Below are 19,327 nucleotides of genomic sequence, written 5' to 3' on the forward strand. Positions count from 1 at the left end.
GTACAAGGCTAGGCTTGTTGTAAAATGTTTCACACAGATAGCGGGCATTGATTATAATGATACTTTTTTTCCAATCTCAACTAAGGAATAGTTGAGAATAATCATGTCTCTTGTAGCTCATTTTGATTTAGAGCTACACTAGATGGATGTGAAAACTGCCTTCCTGAATGAGGATCTGGACGAGGAGGTATACATGCAACAACCTCCTATTTTCAGTATAGATGACTCGAATAATTTAGTTTGCAAATTGAACAAGTCAATTTATGGACTTAAACAGACCTTTCTCCAGTGGTTTAAAAAGTTCAATTATGTAATTATGAACTTTGGATTCACTGAAAACATTGTTGATCAGTGCATTTACATAAAGACTAGTGAGAGTAAGTTCATAATTTTGGTTTTATATGTTGACAATATTCTTCTTGCAACTAATGATTTGAGTCTATTACATAAGACAAAAGTTTTTTTTCCTCTCATTTCGATATGAAGGACATGAGTGAGGCCAATTATATCATTGAAATCAAGATCTTTCATGACAGAACTAAGGGTGTCCTTGGCCTCTCTCAAAAATCGTATATCCTTAAGGTTTTTAAAAGATATAGGATAAAGAATTATTCTCTTAGTTCGACACCTATAATGAAAGGGGATAAATTGAGCTTAAATGGTTGTTCTGAGAATGATATTGCAAAGGCTAAGATAACAACTGTCCCATATGCTTCAACATTTGGGAGTTTGCAGTACACACAGATCTGCACTCGTCCTGATATAACATTTGCTATGGGAATGTTTGATAGATATCAGTCAAATCCATGCATTACACACTAGAAGGCAACGAAGAAGGTCATGCACTATTTACAAGGAACGAAAGACTATATGCTGACCTACAGAAAAACTGACCACCTAGAGGTCGTTGGATACTCTGATGCAAACTTAAGAGGGTGTATTGACAGTAGAAAATTCGCTACTAGATATATTTTCTACTAGCAGGTGGTGTTGTCTAATGGAGAAGTGGAAAACAATCTACCACTGTTGCTCATACCATGGAGGCAAAATTTATTGCTCTATACAAGACTTCGTCATAGGCTATTTGGATAAGAAACTTCATTATAGGTCTTGATATTGTGGACTCTATTGAACGACCACTAAAGATCTTTTGTGATAATGAATCAGCTATGTCCTTTTCAAATAACAACAAGAGCTTAACCTCGTGTCGACACAAGGAGTTAAAATACTTTGTTGTTAAAGAAAGAACTAAAAATCATCTAGTATGTATTGATACAATTGGGACAAAGAAAATGATTGTGGATCCCTTTACTAAAGGGCTAGTACCGAGATTGTATTCCCATGTAAAGGGGATGAATCTTTTTTTATTCCTTCTAATGCATGACAATACATTATGTGATTATATTTGTGTATATGATTTTGATTCTCTATAACTTTGTGTATTATTGATTTTGCATATAGGATCTCTCATTTAGTTAAAGAGAATAACAGAATAACAATATTAAAGGACCAATAAAATAGGCTAGAGACCAATCTATTCATAAAAGAATTTTCAACATGCTAAAACACTGAAGGTGAATTGTAGTTTAGTACACAGAAATATGACATTTCATAAAGGAGTGCTCATTTCCATAACTTATATGATTCATTCTTGTGATAAATGGTAGCATGTGAACCCACATAAAGAATTAAATCGAGATAATAGTATAAACCTCAATTTAGTATACTTTTGGTGTCAATGAGTCAGATGAGAGAATGTTGAACATAACGGATTTGGGTCCAACCCACACTACAAGAAAACACGTTGTTAGCGACGAAATATTTCCGTCGCTAGTTAGCGATGGATTAACGAGCAAAAAACATCCGTCGCTATAATCCATGAAGCATACAAAACCAACGACGGAATATAGTCCGTCACTATTTAGCGACGGATTTTGAGACATACTATTTTGTCGTTACGTCTGCACGATTTACCGACAACTCTTGCGACAAACTTTAGTCCGTCGCTAAGTAGCGACGGACTTGGCGACAACGTATCGTCTGTCGCTGGTTTCGTAAATTTGATTTACATGGGCTTAGCGACGGTAATCCGTCGCTAAGTTTCGAATAACCCTAATCTTAGGCAGCTTTTCCTTTTCTTCTTTCGTTGCTCCCGCCGTTCGCCGGTCCCACTCCCGCCGTTCTCCGGTCCCACCGTCCGCCGGCCCCGCCGCCCGGAGAAAGGTAAAGGACCCCCCCCCCCCCCCCCGCATTTTTCGGCAGGGGGTCGACCCCCTGCCGAAAAGTCAGGGGGTTAACCCCCTGCTGTTCCGGCCGGGGTTTAATCCTCTGTCGGAAACGACAGGGGGTTAACCCCCTGCGTGAAAACACAGAGGATTAACCCCCTGCCGTTTCCGGCAGGGGGTTAACCCGCTGCGTTTTCCGTTAGGGGGTTAACCCCCTGCCGGAAAACGCAGGGGACCCCTGCTCCCTACCTTTCCGGCAGGGGGTCAAGCCTTTCCTGCTCAGGCAGGGGGGCGACCCCGTGCTGTTCCGGCAGGGGGTCGACTCACTGGCGGAAAGGCTGGGGGTCGACCCCCTGCCCAAACAGGGGGTCAGTTAACTCCCTATGTTCCGTAAGGGGGTTAACCCATTATGTTCCGTAAGGGGGTCGACCCCCTGCCGAAACAGCAGGGGAGTCGACCCCTTGCGAGAACAAGTTTTTTTTTCGTGGTGACTTCATTTTAAAACAATGTTTTTTTGTACAGATTTTTCAACGGAACTAGCTCGTGCTCAGCCACCTGTGGTAAGTAAGTGTAAAAGACAATGCAAATCAGGTAAATACCCGTGGTGAGTAAGTGATGCAAGCGTATCACATGTTATTTAATTTATTAGATGTAACACTTTATTGTTCACACACTCACTTAGTTGTTGATATTTAGGGTTGCTTCGTTGGAGTTCGGAGATCATGCTGAGCATGATTTTAATGTATGAATATTGAAGTGTTCTTATTTTTGGAGTACAGAGTCCATGCTAGGCATGGTAGTAGTTAGTGAGATATTGAAGTGTGTTTGCTGCAGGTACATGTTTGCCATTTGTTTGATATGAATGATTACGATGTATTGCAATGTTTAATGTAATTGTATTCATGCTTGCATGTAACTTTCAATTTGATTATGACTTCCATGTGAAATTGTATAATGAAAGCATGTTTCAAATGATTGTATCATGTCATTAATAATTTGCACATGAAAATATTAAGTTATCAATGCATGCATCAAAATTCTTGTTATTGTATGACATCATATATTGCATGATAAATTTGATATGTTCTTCATCGTAGCATTCTGATTGTTCTCTTTTAATTGGTTAGGCTATTATTCGTAACATCATAGGAAAATGACTGCAAACCGTGAATGAATGTACCGTAGGATAGTGGACAATGAGTTATCACATGAATATATGGATGGTGTTGACAATTTTATTGAATTTGCAACGGCAAATGTCAGTACAGTGGATCCTACAGCTCAGATTAGGTGTCCCTGCAAGATTTGTAAGAATAATCGATTTGTAGAACCTCATAGCGTTAGACATCACCTATACAGGAAGGGTTTTGTGAGTGATTATCAGAACTGGACGTTTCATGGAGAAGAATTTAGAAACGATTTTAATGCACGGGTTAATGTGGTGCACGATAATCCATATACGGATTTGATATTTGATGCCGCTGTAACAGAACTGGGTTCTGCTATGAGTTCTAGTGATGTAAGAACTGCCATAGATAAGGAATCACCAAACAATGCAGCTAGTAGATTTTATGATTTACTTAGAGATGCTGATGAGCCACTTTGGAACGATTGTGAGAGTCACACTATCTTGTCTGCAGTTCTTCAACTAATGAATTTGAAGTCCGAGTATAATTTGAGTCAATCATGTTTTGACCGTTTGTGCATGATTGTGAAGAGTATGTTTGCCCAAAGATGAGAAATTGCCACAAAATTTCTATCGTGCGAAAGTTATGGTCAACGCTCTAGGTATGGGTTACAAAAAGATTGATGTTTGTCCAAATTACTGCATGTTGTATTTCAAAGAGCAGAAAAACAACATATCATGCCCGTTATGTGGGCATCCTCGGTTCAAGCCAAAGACAAGAGGCAATGGTAGCACGAGATTAAAGGAAGTTTCATACAAGTCGCTCTGCTACTTTTCTATCACTCCTAGATTGCAGCGATTGTATATGTCTTCAAGGACAACTAAACACATGAGATGGCATGCAAATAAAGTTCGACACGATGAAAACAAGATCACGCATCCTGTTTACGCTGAAGCTTGAAAGCACTTTGATCGTACTCATCAGAACTTCGCAATGGAAGTGCGAAATGTTAGACTCGGTCTATGTACAAATGGATTTAATCCATTTGGGGGTAGATCAACTCCATACTCATGTTGACCAGTATTTGTAACTACATACAACCTTCCACCAAGCTTGTGTATGAAACGTCTAAATCTTTTCTTGTCTCTGTTGATCTCTGGTCCGACCTCACCTGGCCAAAATCTTGATGTATATCTAAGGCCATTGATTGATGAACTAAAAGTATTGTGGGATGACGGTGTTACCACGTATGATGTCCACAAAAAAACAAATTTTCAACATGAAGGTCGCTGTTCTATGGACAATCAGTGACTTTCCTGCATATGGTATGCTATCTGGTTGGAGCACACATGAGAGGTTGGTTTGTCCGTACTACATGGAGGATTCCAAAGCTTTTAAATTGAGGCATGGAAGGAAGCCTTGTTGGTTTGAGTGCCATCGTTGATTTCTACCCAGCGACCATCCATTCCGACGACAAAAGAATGCGTTTAAAGCGGGCACAACTGAAATAGAAGGTCCATCCTTAAGATTGTCTGACATAGAGATTCTAAAAAGATTGTGATATTTTCCAGATATATTAACAAATGCCCGATGTCCTACACCCTTCTGTGAATTTGGGAAGGATCACAATTGGACGAAGAAATCTATTTTTTGGGAACTACCGTATTGGCCGACCCTATTGATACGACATAATTTGGATGTGATGCATATGGAGAAAAATGTGTTTGATAATGTGTTCAATACAGTAATGAATGTTAAAGGAAAAACGAAGGATAATCCGAAGGCCTGTATGGATTTAAAATTAATATGTAAAAGACCAGAATTGGAACTCAAAGAGTATAATGGCAAAGTATAGAAACCAAAGACAAAGTATGTGCTCGGACCTGATCAAATAAAACATGTATGTCAATGGCTGAGACAACTGAGATTTCCAGATGGATATGTCTCTAACATTGCTCGGGCTGTGAAGATTGACGATGGACAGTTATATGGGTTAAAGAGCCATGATTGTCATATCTTTATGCAACGATTGATACCCCTAGCATTCCATGATATGTTAGACAAACCTATATAGGAGGTATTGTTTGAGCTGGGCAGATTTTTCAAAACATTGTGCGCATCGGAGGTCGTAGTATCAGATGTAAAGAATCTCGAGGACTCTGTCATCACCAATGTTTGTCTGCTAGAAAAGATATTTCCGCCAGCATTTTTCGATGTAATGGAACATTTGATCATACATCTGCCATATGAACTAAGGGTTGGTGGCCCTGTGCAATATCAATGGATGTACCCATTTGAAAGGTATATGTTTTTTTATATTTGTCTCTTTAATGACAGATATTTAAAATTTGAAATGTATATTCTTGTCAGATGCATGTTCGACCTAAAAAAAAGGTTCGTAATAAAACAAGAGTAGAAGGCTCTATTTGTGAGGCATACACTTTAGAAGAGATTTCAAATTTCTCATCTATGTACTTCGAACTTCATATTCCAACACGTTACACATGTCTGCCCCGTAACGATGATGGAGAACAAGTAACTGTAGCTGACAAGCTATCGATATTTCAACCACTTGAGCATACATTTAGTAGTTGTCGATCAAGGCTATTGACAGATCGAGAGCAAGACGCAACACACATCTATATTCTTTTTAATTGCTCAGCGATCGACCCATACATCGAGTAAGTATATGTATATACAACACAATTATAAATCCTTATATGTTCTACATGTGGATACATGACTCGGTAATATAAGTATTTATGGTTTGCAGACGATTTGATCTGGAGTTGCAAAGAGAAGTTTCACATCTCACTGATGCAGAAGTACAAAAAGAATGTGAAACTAAGTTTTTGGAGTGGTTGAAACAATTGGTAAAGAAGCTAACCTAAATTTTGTACTTATAAACAACACTAAGTTACTTAATTGATCGTGATCACAATCATTGTTTATGTTTGTGCGTAGGTCCGCCATGGTGATGTTAAAGATCAATGAATATGTGATTTAGAAAATAGTCCGACCAAAGTTGTGCAATGCTACAACGGGTACATCGTAAATGATGATCGATTCCATACAAAAGATTACGGTATAAACAAATCAACTATAAATAATGGCGTGTGTGTTAAGGGTAGCAGCTACGGTGAAAATGAACATGATTACTACGGTGTTATAGAGGAAATAATGGAGTTGACTTACTTAGGCATAAATAAAAGGGTAACTTTATTCCAGTGTCATTGGTTTGAACCAACTGCAACAAGACTCGACAAAGCTTCAGGCATTGTGGAGGTGAATCATAAATCCAGGTTGGGAACATATGAACCTTGCATATTAGCCTCGCAAGCTCAACAAGTTTATTATACTTCATATCCGAGTATAAAAAAGTCAGATAGAAATGAATGGTGGGCAGTTTGCAATGTGAAGTCCAAACTATACCCCGAGTATGATCAGTTACAGGAAGATGAGTTAGCTGAAGACAATGATTACTATCAATCAGTTGATGTCTATGACTTCGCTTATGGTCACGATGTTGCGCATAACATTCATAGAGTAATGTGATCCAAATGATGTACCAAGTGAATGGGCAAACAATGAAGAAGAAGAAGAAGAAAGTCAAATTAGTGACAAGGAAGAATTCTCAAGCTAGTGAGCAAAATCTTGTACTACAAACCTCTATTTAAATGCATTGCAGTACTTGATGTGAATGATTTGAATTATTTGAATGTATTGTAATACTTGATGCGAATGAATGAGTTGTATTGCAATACTTGGTGTGAATGATTAAAATTTTTACTTGATGTGAATGATTAAAAATTTTATTTGAATGTATTGTAATACTTGATACGAATTATTTGAATGCATTATAATACTTGATGTGAATGATTTGAATTATTTGAATGTATTGTAATACTTGATACGAATGATTCGAATGCATTACAATACTTGATGTGAATGATTTGAATTATTTGAATGTATTGTAATACTTGATATGAATGATTCAAATGCATTGCAATACTTGATATGAATGATTTAAATTATTTGAATGTATTGTAATTTATGCAACGAATGATTTGAATTATTGCAATACTTGATGTGAATGATTTGAATTATTTGAATGCATTATAATACTTGATGCGAATGATTTGAATGCATTGCAATGCTTGATGTGAATGACTTGAATGCATTGCAGTACCTGATATGAATGATTTAAATTATTGTAATACTTGATGCGAATGACTTGAATGTATTGTAATACTTAATGTGAATTATTTGAATGTATTATATGACATATGTTATTTGTTAGAATATGGTTCGTGGAGGTTACAATGGTCGCTCATCCAGTAGTAGCCAAGCCCAACCTTCATCTTCACGGGCTCCTGTGATAGATATATTGATTAACTAATTGGATGCTTGATTAGTTCAAATACGCATTCTGAGAACTTCTAACGTATTTTTTACAGATGATGTTTCGCCTATACACGACCCACCTACACTAGTTGATCACACAAGTCAGGAGCAGTCTGGCACAAGAAGACTCATTCGAATAGTGTATATCGATAATCGACCGTAAGTATTTCGTTTTCAATTATTGCATATCTTATAAATATTTTATATTGATATTTACTGTGTAACAATTCATGTGCAGCACGAGGTTTGAGCCACAAGAAGTAGTACGGGAGATTAAGAATTCACTTCTTCAACATCTACCAGGACCGGTTGCTCAATGAAAAGAGTACCCAAAGGAGGTGTTAGACAGATTGTGATCCTCATTCATGGTTTACAGTTGTTCCTCATAGTTAATGTGTTTCATATTTAATTTTTTTAAGTAATGTCTACTGAAAATATTTGTAGGATTCGAATCGCTTCGCAACTATGGTGGAAGAAAATGATGCAAGGAAGGTGTGGCAGAAGGTGACTGCCAATCGATTTGTAGACAATGCTGCACACTATGAAGATTGCAGCAAAAAAAATATCTGGCGTAGTAGATGATCCACTACAGTGGAAGGGCCATGGCCCTATTACTATCAGGAGAGATTACTGGAATGAAATGTGCGATAAGTGGGCGGGAGATGCATTTAGAAATTGCTCTGCGAAGGCTGCACAAAATCGAGCGAAAATGCCCGAAGCCCATCTACACACAGGTGAATCTAAGACATTTGGGAGCCACCTAAAGAAAATGGTAACTCATCAATATATAATATTAATTTTATAAGTATTGTTGCAAACTTGTGTACTAAATCTTTTGTCCTTTAACTTCGCAGGAAACAGAAAAAGGAGGCATTGTACCATATAAGGATGTGTTTGTTGAAACACATAAACAGAAGACCATAAGAGTCTTCGTATCAGAGAAGGCGAGAACGACAATGGTATGTATTTATTCTATTAATAATCATTGCAATATACAAGTTATCATAATGTTATCATTAATTATTAATGCATACTTTAAACATTATTTTGTAGGAGGCATATGAGCAACAGATGGTAGAGCGATATGGCGATGACGCTACTCAACATCCATCATTTGATCTTGCAGCATGGGTGACTGCAGCAGGTGAACCCAAAAAAGGTCGCGTGTTTGGGTTTGGGAGTAATCTAAACACTTCACCAGTTATTGCTTCTTCCAGTTACGGCTCACAGGCTACTTTCGCTGACATAAGCTCCAAGCAACAACCTATTCTTTCCGGTGATGATGTACGCCAGATCATTAAGGACACAATGAATGACTACTTTCATGACACCGTCGCCCCCTTTCTTCGAGATGAGATCACCAGTATCGTGCTGAATAGAGGATCTTCGATTGCAAATCCCTCTTAGATATAATCACATATTCAGTTTTTTGACTGCCTTAGCACACATATGAGCATGATAGAATCACATATATAACTTTTTGCCTGCCTTAGAGCACATATGAGCATGATAGAATCACATATAGAGTTTTTTTATTGCCTTAGAGCACATATGAGCATGCTATAATCACATATAGAGTTTTTTTATTGCCTTAGAGCACATATGAGCATGCTATAATCACACATAAAGTTTTTTGCCTGCCTTAGAGCACATATGAGCATGCTATAATCACATATTCAGTTTTTTGACTGCCTAAGAACACATATGAGCATGATAGAATCACATATAAAATTTTTTTGACTGCCTTAGAACACATATGAGCATGCTATAATCACATATTCAGTTTTTTGACTGCCTAAGAACACATATGAGCATGTTATAATCACATATTCAGTTTTTTGACTACCTTAAAACACATATGAGCATGCCAAAATCACATATAAAGTTTTTTTACTGCCTTAGAACATATATCATTTATGATAGAATCACATATAATTTTGTTTGCTTTGCCTGCCTTAGAGCACATATAAGCATGCTATAATCACATATTCAATTTTTTGACTGCCTTAGCACACATACGAGCATGATCGAATCACATATATAGCTTTTTTTCTGCCTTAAAGCACATCTGAGCATGGTAGAATCACATATAGAGTTTTTCTAGCTGCCTTAGAACACCTATGAACATGCTATAATCACATATTCAATTTTTTGACTGCCTTAGCACACATATGAGCATGATAGAATCACATATATAACGTTTTGCCTGCCTTAGAGCACATATGAGCATGATAGAATCACATATAGAGTTTTTTTATTGCCTTAGAACACACATGAGCACATGATAGAATCACATATAGTGTATAATTTATTTCATTATATTTTGTTTATCAATACTGACTGTTCTTTTCTTGTGTAGGCTGCTAGCGATAATCAGCGTAGCGGAGCTGAAGGGACAGATAAAGGCAATGAACAAGAAGACGCACAAAATCTTGGCGATGATTAGAGAACTGTGTTGAAGAAGTTCTATTTTTTTATGTTTCCTAATTGTAATTGTTGAATTGTAAATAATTAAACTTGTTAATTTTAAGGTGGAACGATTAATTGTTATAGATTCCTTTTATATGAAATTTTTTAGTGTAGTTTGTTTTTTATTTACAGGAAATATAAATTGTACAGGAAATATAAATTGTACCGTTCTCGGTATTTAATTTTCAAATAATTTTTTTTTATTTTTTTTCGTTTTTGCGACGGAAACATCCGTCGGTATGTATATAAATCTAGCAACGTCTTAGCGACAGACGTAAATCCGTCGCCAAGCCGAGGTCGCCGTTTAATACCGGCGGATTGGCGACAGAATAAAGCACTCGTTAGTCCGTCGCAATTAGCGACGGACTTGGCGACAGATTTATTTTGTCGCCAATTAGCGTCGAAAAATTCACGACGTAAGCATATCGTCGCCTCGTCGTCGCTAATCCGTCGCTACGCCTGTTAGCGACGGATTAGCGACAGAATGTGGTCGTCGCTAATCTATTGCTTTGTTGTGGTGCCATTGAGTGACTCGGTTTGACATCATTAGTGAGCCACATAATGGGGTGTTAGTGAGTGGGAGTTACATAAATGTGAAGAGACCACATTCACGTAATTGCTTCTTCCTTCCATTATATAAGAGGGATAAGTTGACATGAAAATGATAAGAGATTCATAGCTATTAGTCTACCCTATATACCACATCAAGTTTACGTGGTATAAGGTCTTGCTTATCGTCGCCCTTAGGCCTGAGCTAATTGTGGGCATCAACCGGTTGAAGAGAACGCTGAGCATCCACAATCACATAGCATGGCGTCTTCAAGTAGGCTGTTTCTGTGTTTGATATTGCAGGAAACACCATCATGTGGGAGTTTGTCACTATCGATTATGAGAAGTGAGTATGGAGGGTAGTTTGGTCGTCTGTGATATGTGTGATTGAATGGAAAAAAACATGATGGTGTGAACAAAAAGCCAGGGTGATGGCGAGCGAACAACTAATAAAACGGTGGGTGACATGACATCACCTACCAACCGAAATCACTAATTTATGCTCCTCTATGTTCAAGCGAGAGTGGGGGTTAGTGGCCGTGGTTGGTGGTGATGACAGAAGGCATCAGGTCAGAGCTGCAACTTCTGATGTTTTATTGGATGCTGTTGATGCATTTGATGAATAACATCAAGAACACCATGGATGAATAAGTTGGTAAACAAATTTTTTTGAGAGCCATTCAAGTTTTAGATGGACATCTGCAGCTTAAAAAATAAAATCTGTATTATCGGCCCTGAACCGTTTGGCCAACCATTCATGTAAATCTGCCGATACCGATTCTCAAGTGAATAATTTTGAATCGGCTAAAAGATAATTAAAAAATATTCATATCAATCACCACGTGACATGTGTTAAAACCATACAAAAAATATTAAAAACTTAATTGTAAGCATTTTGTTATATTTATTATAAAATAGCCAATTCAGGTTAGTATGGTATTGATTTTCTGTCGATACCACGGCCGATTCGCACCGATACTGACAACATTGCCGTGTACCCATTTCCGAAAACTAAAAAAAGCTCAACAAGTGATTGAGGTACCTGCGGTATCCCATGTAGGGGTGTCAACCGTCCTGGTTTACCCGGATCCGACCCGAACCAAACCCTATAAGGCCCGGGTATGGTGATAAATAAAAAGACCCGATATATTAAGACTCGGGTCCAGACTCGAAGGTCCGATTAATACATGGGTCGGGGTATAGTTTGTGAAAATTTATACCAGACCCGGACAGGACCCGAGTTCTGATTATGACCCGCAATTTTTCAATGTAAAAATGATAAAAAAATATGGTTTTACCCGCTATGACCGGGGTTAAATTCATGTAGTTATTATCGGGTCTGGTACGTTTTTTCGTATAGTGGACTCGATTAGACCCAGGTACTGACCTTATATCATATCCGAAACCCGTTCAAGTCTGGTTCTACCTGGGTCCAAAATCCCATAGGCCTAAATTTACATGTCCGTCCACCAACACACATCGACGCTGAAATTGTCAAAAACTGTAGGAATATAATCCTGCTCAGAGCCCCCAAAAAAACAGAAACAAAAATTAAAAGAAGTTAACAATGCCAACAGTGGAGAACCATGAGGCATGGAAAACATATACAATGTAACCCTAAGGGCAATGGAAAATCAGTACGAATTTTCCTTTACTTTCAAACGAGACATACTTTTTCTAAAAAGTAGACTTTTTAATAGAAAACATTCCTCCATGGGAGATGGTAGAAAAATGTTTCCTACCAAGACAAAATTTATTTTTACACTCCTCACCACCCATCTCCCCACCACCACCACTCAACTCCCCACCACCACCACAACCATCACCAGCACCCTCTTTCTCTTTCTCTCTTATTTTTTCACATTTTCCACTCTGTTTTTCTCATACCACATAGCCAAGTGATTTTTTTTTTTAAAACTCGTATAAAAAACTCTCATAGGTAAAACTCTCTTTTCCTATGAGAGTTTTTGTCTCTTCCGAACGTGCCCTTACGATGACAATAAGATAAAATATTAAACCAAGTCCGTTTTTCTTGAATAACAAAACAAGACCTTTGCCAAATACAGAAACCTTCATCCCCAGGAATGGATAGGAACAAGAAGCTGAGATCTTTTGCACCTTCTACTAAAAAAAACACGATTTATAGATACCATACAAAATCATACTCTTCTGTGCGGGTATAATGAAACCATTCAAGGTTGCTGTAGCACAGAGAAAGGAGAGAAACTGAATTTCATTTTTATTTTTCTTTCAAATTTCAAATCTAGTAAAGCAACTGCAACCAGCATTGTGACAAATATCGCGAGAAATATGATTTTTTTTCGCGAAAAAATTGCGATATATTCAGTAAAAGATAAAATGGTGTTTTTCCGCGAGATTTCGTCTTTCTCGCGAAATTAACTTTTTTGACAAGGTACCGCGTTATTTTCGAGAGAAGTAGAAAATCTTACGAAGATAACAGAATACCTTTTCGTTTGTTTTGTTTTACCCGACGAAGAAAATGATGCCCCAAACCCCAACCCCTCTCTTTCTCATTTCCTCTGCCTCTCTCGAATCCTAGCTCGGCAGTGGACCAGCGGGCGGTCAATCAGTGTCTGAGGCGTCGGCAATAGTCCGGTGAGTCCAAATCTGCTTCTCTCTCTCCCTCTCTATCTGGGTGGCGGTGGACTGAGCTGGTGGAGGTTTTGGTGGTGGGCTGGAGGGCTGGAGTTGGAGGTTGGAGCTGCCAGTGGTGGAGATCTGGTCCATGGAAGAGGATTTTTTTTTGAGCTCTGGGTGGTGGAGGCAGAGGTTGGTGGTGGGTTTGGTGTATATGAGAAATGAAAGAGCAGGGTTAATTCTTAGTTTTTTTTCTGTTTCACTAATAACATGGGTTGCTGTCTTTATCAATCCTACTCCAAATGTAATTTATGATTTTTTTGGTATATATACTATTAATTGAATACTTCAGTAAAGGGATTGTTCATTAGGAAATTATTCCTGTAGCATAAGATGACCTTTATGGGGCTTGTTTAAATTCTGTTCTTCACTTTTCATTGTGAAACTGCTTTTTTGCATTCCCCTAAGAATTTGTGCTATGTAAGGCATGTGGTATTTAGGTGGGTGATTAAGCCATTAAGCATGTCTTAGTTTTGGTTATGCTCTCAATTTCACAAGTTTCTTACAAGTTCCAATGTGTTACATAGTTGGCATATTGATAATTGTACAAAATGAAGTAGCTATTTTAGAAGAAAATAAAGCTTGCCGTTTTATCTTATTGATGTAGTTGATACTTGATACTTATAGATATGATTATTTGGAATTCAAGGTAGATTTTTTTTGCATGTAAAATTTAATTGTGTAATTAGTTTGTTTTTACTTTTTTTAATGATTGAGAAATTATTTGATTTTTTATATTTTTCCGAGATTTTACCGATAAAAATTTTGATGTGATGTCAACTCAAAAGATGTTTTGTTTTGATCCCCCCCCTGGTTTTTAGGATGAAGGTGTAGATAACAAAGATGAAGTTGAAGGTTGTTTGGAGGAAGGTGTATGACTATGTTCGCTACGATCTAAAAGAAATCGCATTCCCCTCATCCCTGCCTGATCCCCCACATGTGAAGAAGCGGCCCAAAGTAACTTGGAAAGATTGGTACTATGTAAGCCCTTGATCCTCATGTTTTCTGTTTGACTCCTCAACCGTGTGATTAAGTGTGTGCCTTATTATTTGGTTGAGATTTGTACTCCTGTACTGATACATAAAATTCTAAGTGCAAAATAGCCGGCTTCGTTAGATGGTTACTAAGAGCTGGTATTTTTTTATCAAATTTCATGCTTAGTTTACATTTTCATTCGTTTGCAACAGATAGTGAAGGAGGCATCTAGACTTTATGCGGCAAGTTGGGTTAGGGATCTTGGTGAAGAACGTCTGCCAAAAGATTATAGGAAAATCAAAGAAAGTGATGTTAACACTCTTGAAGAGAAAGGCAATGGTCATGAAAAGGAACCATCAGCATTGGAGGATCTTGGTAAGAAGAAAACCTTTTCCTTGTCTTATTGTATGTTGTGCTGTATCCTGCTACTTCTCGGTTGTTATGTCTGTTTTCCTTTTTTCTCTAGCACCTAAAGATACAACCTGAGTATCAGTTTTCTTTTGTTAAATCCTTTTCGTTTTTGGATTTTTTTGGCTTATGATTGTGGTATGCAACATCTTCATGGATTATGGATTTTGCTGTGGACTAGTAAATCCTGAATGCTACTATTAGCTCTGCAATCACATAGGCCCCAAAGTAATCCGTTTAAGAATACTTGGTTTTGTCCTGAATTTAGTGCAGTTGTATATTCTATGTTTTCACATGCAACCATTTGCAGTTATCTTGGTTTATTATCCTCATAGTCACAGATATAGGTGATATTTTGAAAGTATAGCAATAATATAGCTATAAGTTCATAAAATGATATTAAAGGCAAAACCTTGCAATATTTTAAGAATATTAGAAATATATACATATATATATATATATATATATCACAATATTCTCATGTTCTATATCTTAAATATGTTTTTTCTTTTTTCTATTATATTTTTTGCGTATTACTTTTATCATTTTTACTTTATTATTTAAACATGTTTTTTTCTTACTTATTTTGTGCTATATATATATATTAATTTTTAAGCGTCGAGATTTTCTCAAAATCTTCCAGAGATTTATCAACTAAACCTATAATATTGCGAGAAATTGTCTTGCCGAGCTATAGCCAAGACCGATATTTGTGACTATGATTATCCTATCCACACTTCATTCTTACATTTTATTTCTCATAAAGTATGTTTTCTTTAACCAGTATGTGTTGGCGTTTAGCATGAAATTAGAAGTCTGATAGGGGAAGGGTAATGATGCAAGTTCATATAATCATTATTCTGATGCTAATGTTAGTTTCTCTGAAAGAAAGCATATTTGCATGTTCAGGCAATTAATAAACTGTCATATATCTAGGAGCAGATTGAGCTTGAACCAAAATTGCAATACCTAGTGTAGTTCACGTGGAATGGCCTTCATGTTCCTAACTTCTATAATTACTTTCTATAAGGCTCTGTTTGGGAGCCAGTAATTGAAGGTAGTTGGGGAGATAACCATGAAATCCACTAAGAAATAAAGATTTTAACATGTTTTATTGAGCTTTTTGTGAGCACCCAGCTAAATTCAGTCAGGTACTTACGAAATATATCCAAAGCTGTTTGGCACATTGTCAAATGCTCTCCCAATGCACTTAAAGTGGTAGCAGATATTATCTAATGCTCTTCGAACATATTTAAAGTGGTAGCTAGTGGATACTGCAACGGACTGTCAGAGATAGTCACCAGTGTGGTAGTTGCAAAATACCACCTCCCTTGGTGGCATTTGGTTTATAGAAATGGCACTGTCCCAGAAACCTTTTCTCTATTCTCCCAAACAGAAAATTGTCTTGGGGATTCCCAACTTGTCTCTGACGGTTGCCTCCAAACAGAACCGAATATCTGTTGCTGAAATAGCCATTTCATCATGAATATTTTCATGTGATATATCTACATGGAACTCTCTACCACATGACGTGTTCATGTTTCTTTAATCGTGAGCCATTTTTATCTTTTGTTATGTAGGTGTTAACATGGTGACTGATAGAGCATAATTTCCTTCCATATGAATTTCAAAAACTTGTAAAAAATAAAATGAGATGGTTTAATGGAGTTTTGGATGTTGTTGATTGGTTGCAAGTTTTACTTTTCGCTGCATGGAACATGAAGGGGCTTGACTTGTATAGGGTAGGGGTCGGCTGTGAATCCACACTGCTTATTCTTCATTGTTATCTTCCCTGTCTGTTTGTTCTTAATATTTTATTTTATTTTATTTTTTTGACTTGAGCATGCTCTCATATTTCTTTTTTATTGGGTGGAAATAAGCAGCCGTGGCAGCAAGAGGAGGAATGGAGACTCTAAGGCCTGCTCTACAGAGATTATACATGACTAGGGCATCTGTATACAGAGATGCACTAAAAAATTTTATACAAGGCTACCAAGAGGGGATACAGCAAGTGATGGAAAAAAAGAGAGATTCAGAATCTTTATGGAATGAAAATAAGGATACATCGAGCAAATCATCTTGATTTTACACCGAGGAATGCTTCTACTCTCAAATAGGTATCTTGTAATATATCCAGCAGTGAATGTCTTACTTTTAAAGAACTCGAAGATCATCTTTTAGTCAAATTCCAGTTATCTGTTCTCAAATGTGAAAATGATGGTTTTATCGGATGCCTTTGAATTGGGCATGACTTACATTTAGCAAGCTAGATCATGAGCCATTTGCTTTTCCAACAGAGGCAGCTCTATAACCATGTTTCTATTCATTGGAGATGGGTTTCTACCTCTGCCCATGGAAAATTGGAAGGAGAGGACATAATAAATTGCACTGCAGTTGCAGAAAACGATTTGGTGAGGTTGAATTTGTAGCATTTGCTTCCGACCTGCATAAGAAAGTGATCTGTTTCAGAAGGGAAGACATGCCATGGACAGGTTATCAAAGCTGGCCATAATAAATGGACACACTGATGTCAAATATCCTGATCAACATGTAATCTAAGTATGGGTTCCTTGATCTTGCAAAGGAGGTATTTTTAAGAATGCCTGAACGAAGTGTAGGGTGATGGAATACTATGATCTGTGCTCATACACAGAATCAAGGGAAAAAATGAGGCTCTCAAGCTTTGCTGCTTAGTGAGTTTACACTTCCAAAGTATTTTTTGTGCATGTGCTGCAAAGATGGTGCTTGTAGAGTGCAGACAATTGCATGCTTATGTGATTAAAACTGCACTCAATTCAAACGTCTATGTTGGTACAGCACTGCTTGATGTGTATGCGAAATGCAATTTAATAGAAGATTCATATTTTATATTTGAAGATATGCCTGAACGAAGTGATGTTACCTGGAGTTCAATGATAGCTGGATATGTGCAGAATGATATGCATTAAGAGGCTTTAAAATTGTTGCATAGAACTCAAAAGCTGGGGCTGGAACTAACCAAATTTACGCTATCAGCTGCTCTCAGTGCATGTGAAAGCTTAGCTGTTCTGATAGAAGGCAATCAGATTCACACAACGATTCTTAGAACTGGTATGAGCTCAAATTTCTTCATGGGGCTTCTCTGGTTGACATGTATGCTAAATGTGAAAGCATAGAAGAAGCTTATCGTGTATTTTCAAGCATCATTGAGAGGAATATTGTCTTATGGAATGCAATGATCTCTGCTTTGCAACATGTTGCACAATGCATTATAGAGTGGTCGGAAAAGATTGCTTGGAGGCCTCGCTCGGGGTGGAATTCGCCGTGGGCGAGGAGTGTGCGTTTGAGTTTTGTGGTATTTTGCCGTGAAGGCGGCAAAAGCCAAAGCTCCACCTGATCTCCCCAAGGTACAAACACACTCTTTGTTTGTTGGAATATACGCTAATCCACAAGATCCATATGCTGTGCTTGAGGGGAAGCGCCTATGCATTCCTGGCAGTTTCTCTTCCTACCGAGTATAAACTTTGCTTTTGACTCATGACCTTGAAAACTGCACTTGAATCGGTTGCTGATGAATCTGATATTCTCTGGGATCAGTAAATGGTTCTAGTTATTCCTACAAGTTGGTGGTAGGGGTGCAAGCGGGTCAGATCCGTATCTGATTGACTCACAAAAGGGTTTTCAGGCAGATAAGGCTCATAAAAGTAAAGTCTGTTGTATAAATGGGTCAGATCTGGAACAAATAATGTGGGGTTTAGTTGGATTCTGATTTGAATGGATAAATAAATAGGTTCCGAACCATGTTTGTATCGGGTCTGACTTAACCTATTTTATCCATTTCACATAAAAACCAACGTACTTGGCCTGTTTTATGTGGATTCAATATCAGGAGGGTTTTGATCATATTCGGATGTGGAATTCTGCCATGTGTTTCAAGTTGGATCCATATTTGGGATCAGACACTCATTGAAAGTCGGATTTAGTGTTGAGGCGACCCTGACCTGACCCATATCCAACGTGTTTGCCACCTTATTAAGTAGAATACGTTACCCCCTTAATATATGTAATGGGCTAGGGATTGTGTGGACCGGGGCGGGGGATAAGGTCTCCACCCCCTCCCCGTATCAAAATCTGAACTTCCATCCCCACATGGGTATGAATTTTAGCCTCAACCCCCACCTCCATCCCTGTTTCATGTCCTCCATACCCGGTCCAAATGAGGCGAGGCGGGCTGGGGGCCCCTTTCCCCTCGGTCCATTGCCATCCCTTAGAAGGATTGGTGACGGGGTGGTGCGGGGCAAGGCAGGGATCAGGATGGGGCGAGGCAGGGAAAAGCATAAGTCCATCCCTGTTTCATGTCCTTCATCCCCCGTCCAAACAAGGTGAGGCGGAGCGGGGCCCCGTTTCCCCCCGGTCCACTGCCATCCCTAGTGTGGACCGGCAGGAGTTAATACCGGTCTTGCTTGAGTTTAGTGTGGACCTCTAAGGGCTCTTCGGGCGTCAGAAAGAGTTTAAGTCGGTTTTAGCCCAATA

The 19,327-nt window shown here is 38.0% G+C and overlaps 1 protein-coding gene across 1 annotated transcript; it reads left to right on the forward strand.

Annotated features, from left to right (window-relative positions):
- Window positions 1–13,255: 13,255 nt before the first annotated feature.
- Window positions 13,256–17,024, forward strand: LOC149820812 (uncharacterized). Its single transcript, XM_089983374.1, has 4 exons — window positions 13,256–13,390; window positions 14,254–14,413; window positions 14,620–14,782; window positions 16,699–17,024. Exons 2-4 carry the CDS (start codon window positions 14,276–14,278, stop codon window positions 16,896–16,898), a joined length of 501 nt encoding a protein of 166 aa, XP_089839500.1. The 5' UTR covers window positions 13,256–13,390; window positions 14,254–14,275; the 3' UTR covers window positions 16,899–17,024.
- The last annotated feature ends 2,303 nt before the right edge of the window (window positions 17,025–19,327 follow it).

Source organism: Nuphar pumila, chromosome 12, assembly GCF_984573655.1.
Source record: "Nuphar pumila chromosome 12, dmNupPumi1.hap1.1, whole genome shotgun sequence".
NCBI lineage: Eukaryota > Viridiplantae > Streptophyta > Magnoliopsida > Nymphaeales > Nymphaeaceae > Nuphar > Nuphar pumila.